Source organism: Erigeron canadensis, chromosome 4, assembly GCF_010389155.1.
Source record: "Erigeron canadensis isolate Cc75 chromosome 4, C_canadensis_v1, whole genome shotgun sequence".
Taxonomy (NCBI): domain Eukaryota; kingdom Viridiplantae; phylum Streptophyta; class Magnoliopsida; order Asterales; family Asteraceae; genus Erigeron; species Erigeron canadensis.
In genome coordinates this window covers 12969265-12970410 of record NC_057764.1, presented here as the reverse complement: position 1 = coordinate 12970410, position 1146 = coordinate 12969265, and the positions used below count along the sequence as shown (strand labels likewise).

Below are 1146 nucleotides of genomic sequence, written 5' to 3'. Positions count from 1 at the left end.
AGAGGTGGGGAGAGTTAGTAGCCTCCTAGCCTCTCAACCCAAGTTTGACTCTTTAACCGGATACATTTGACTCACAAACTTAAAGAGACTTGACGTCCCATTTAAAATTTTAAATGACATAAATGAATATATTTTTCGACTAGCTTTCCAACGGTTATAAATATGACTATAATTAATTATTATAATTTCATTAGTTCATTTTTAAGTTTTTTCCGATTATTTGGCATTTCTACAAGACAACTAGTATTCCTTCAAACACGAACACTTGCACCAAATCTTTAAGTATTAAATGCACTAGAACCCGGATGAACACAAACTCGCTTTATTAATACTCAATGTCTTACAAAAGTACATGTACATGCTCTAAATTAACCAATGACGCACTATACTGACACGTACATGACTAATCCTAGGAATGACGAACGGAAAAGTACAATCGGACGGTATGATCAGATGACGGTTGTCACATCATTCCCTCGTTAAAGGAATTTCGTCCCAAAATTCAATTGACGCTAGCCGTCTCGAACAACTAGGGATACTTTATCCTCATCTAATCTTCTCGCTCCCATGTATACTCTGGACCTCGCCTGTTGTTCCATTGCACTTTAACGAGAGTATACTTAGTCTTCTTCAGTTTCCGGATCATTCTATCTACAATGCCAATCGGTTTCTCAATGAAGTTCAACCTTTCGTCTACTTGGATCTCATTCATTGGTACATGATGTGCCTCGTCAACTAAACACTTGCGTAGATTTGACACATGATATACGTCATGAACTCCATTAAGCTCATCTGGTAGCTCCAAACGATATGCTACACGACCAATTCTTTCTAAGATTTTGAATGGTCCAATGTACCTTGGCCCAAGCTTCCCTCGTTTAATGAACCTGACTACGCCCTTCCAAGGAGAAACTCTCAGTAGTACACGGTCTCCCATACTGAACTCTAAAGGCCTACGCCTGATATCGGCATACTTCTTTTGTCTTTCACGTGCTATCTTTAGTCACTCTTTGATCTGAATGATTCTTTATGTCGTCTCTTCAATGATTTCTAGACCAATCATTTGACTGTCATCGACTTGTGCCCATGCAACTGGCGATCTACACTTTCGCCCATACATTGCCTCGAACGGAGACATTTGAATGC

The 1146-nt window shown here is 39.4% G+C and overlaps 1 protein-coding gene across 1 annotated transcript; it reads right to left on the bottom strand.

Annotated features, from left to right (window-relative positions):
• Positions 1-550: 550 nt before the first annotated feature.
• On the bottom strand, positions 551-937 carry LOC122596985. The gene has a single exon (XM_043769626.1). It carries the CDS (start codon positions 935-937, stop codon positions 551-553), a length of 387 nt encoding a protein of 128 aa, XP_043625561.1.
• Between the last annotated feature and the right edge of the window lie 209 nt (positions 938-1146).

Coding starts and splice junctions, on each gene's coding strand:
- LOC122596985 (XM_043769626.1), bottom strand. CDS start 937: ATGGGAGACCGTGTACTACTGAGAGTTTCTCCTTGGAAGGGCGTAGTC.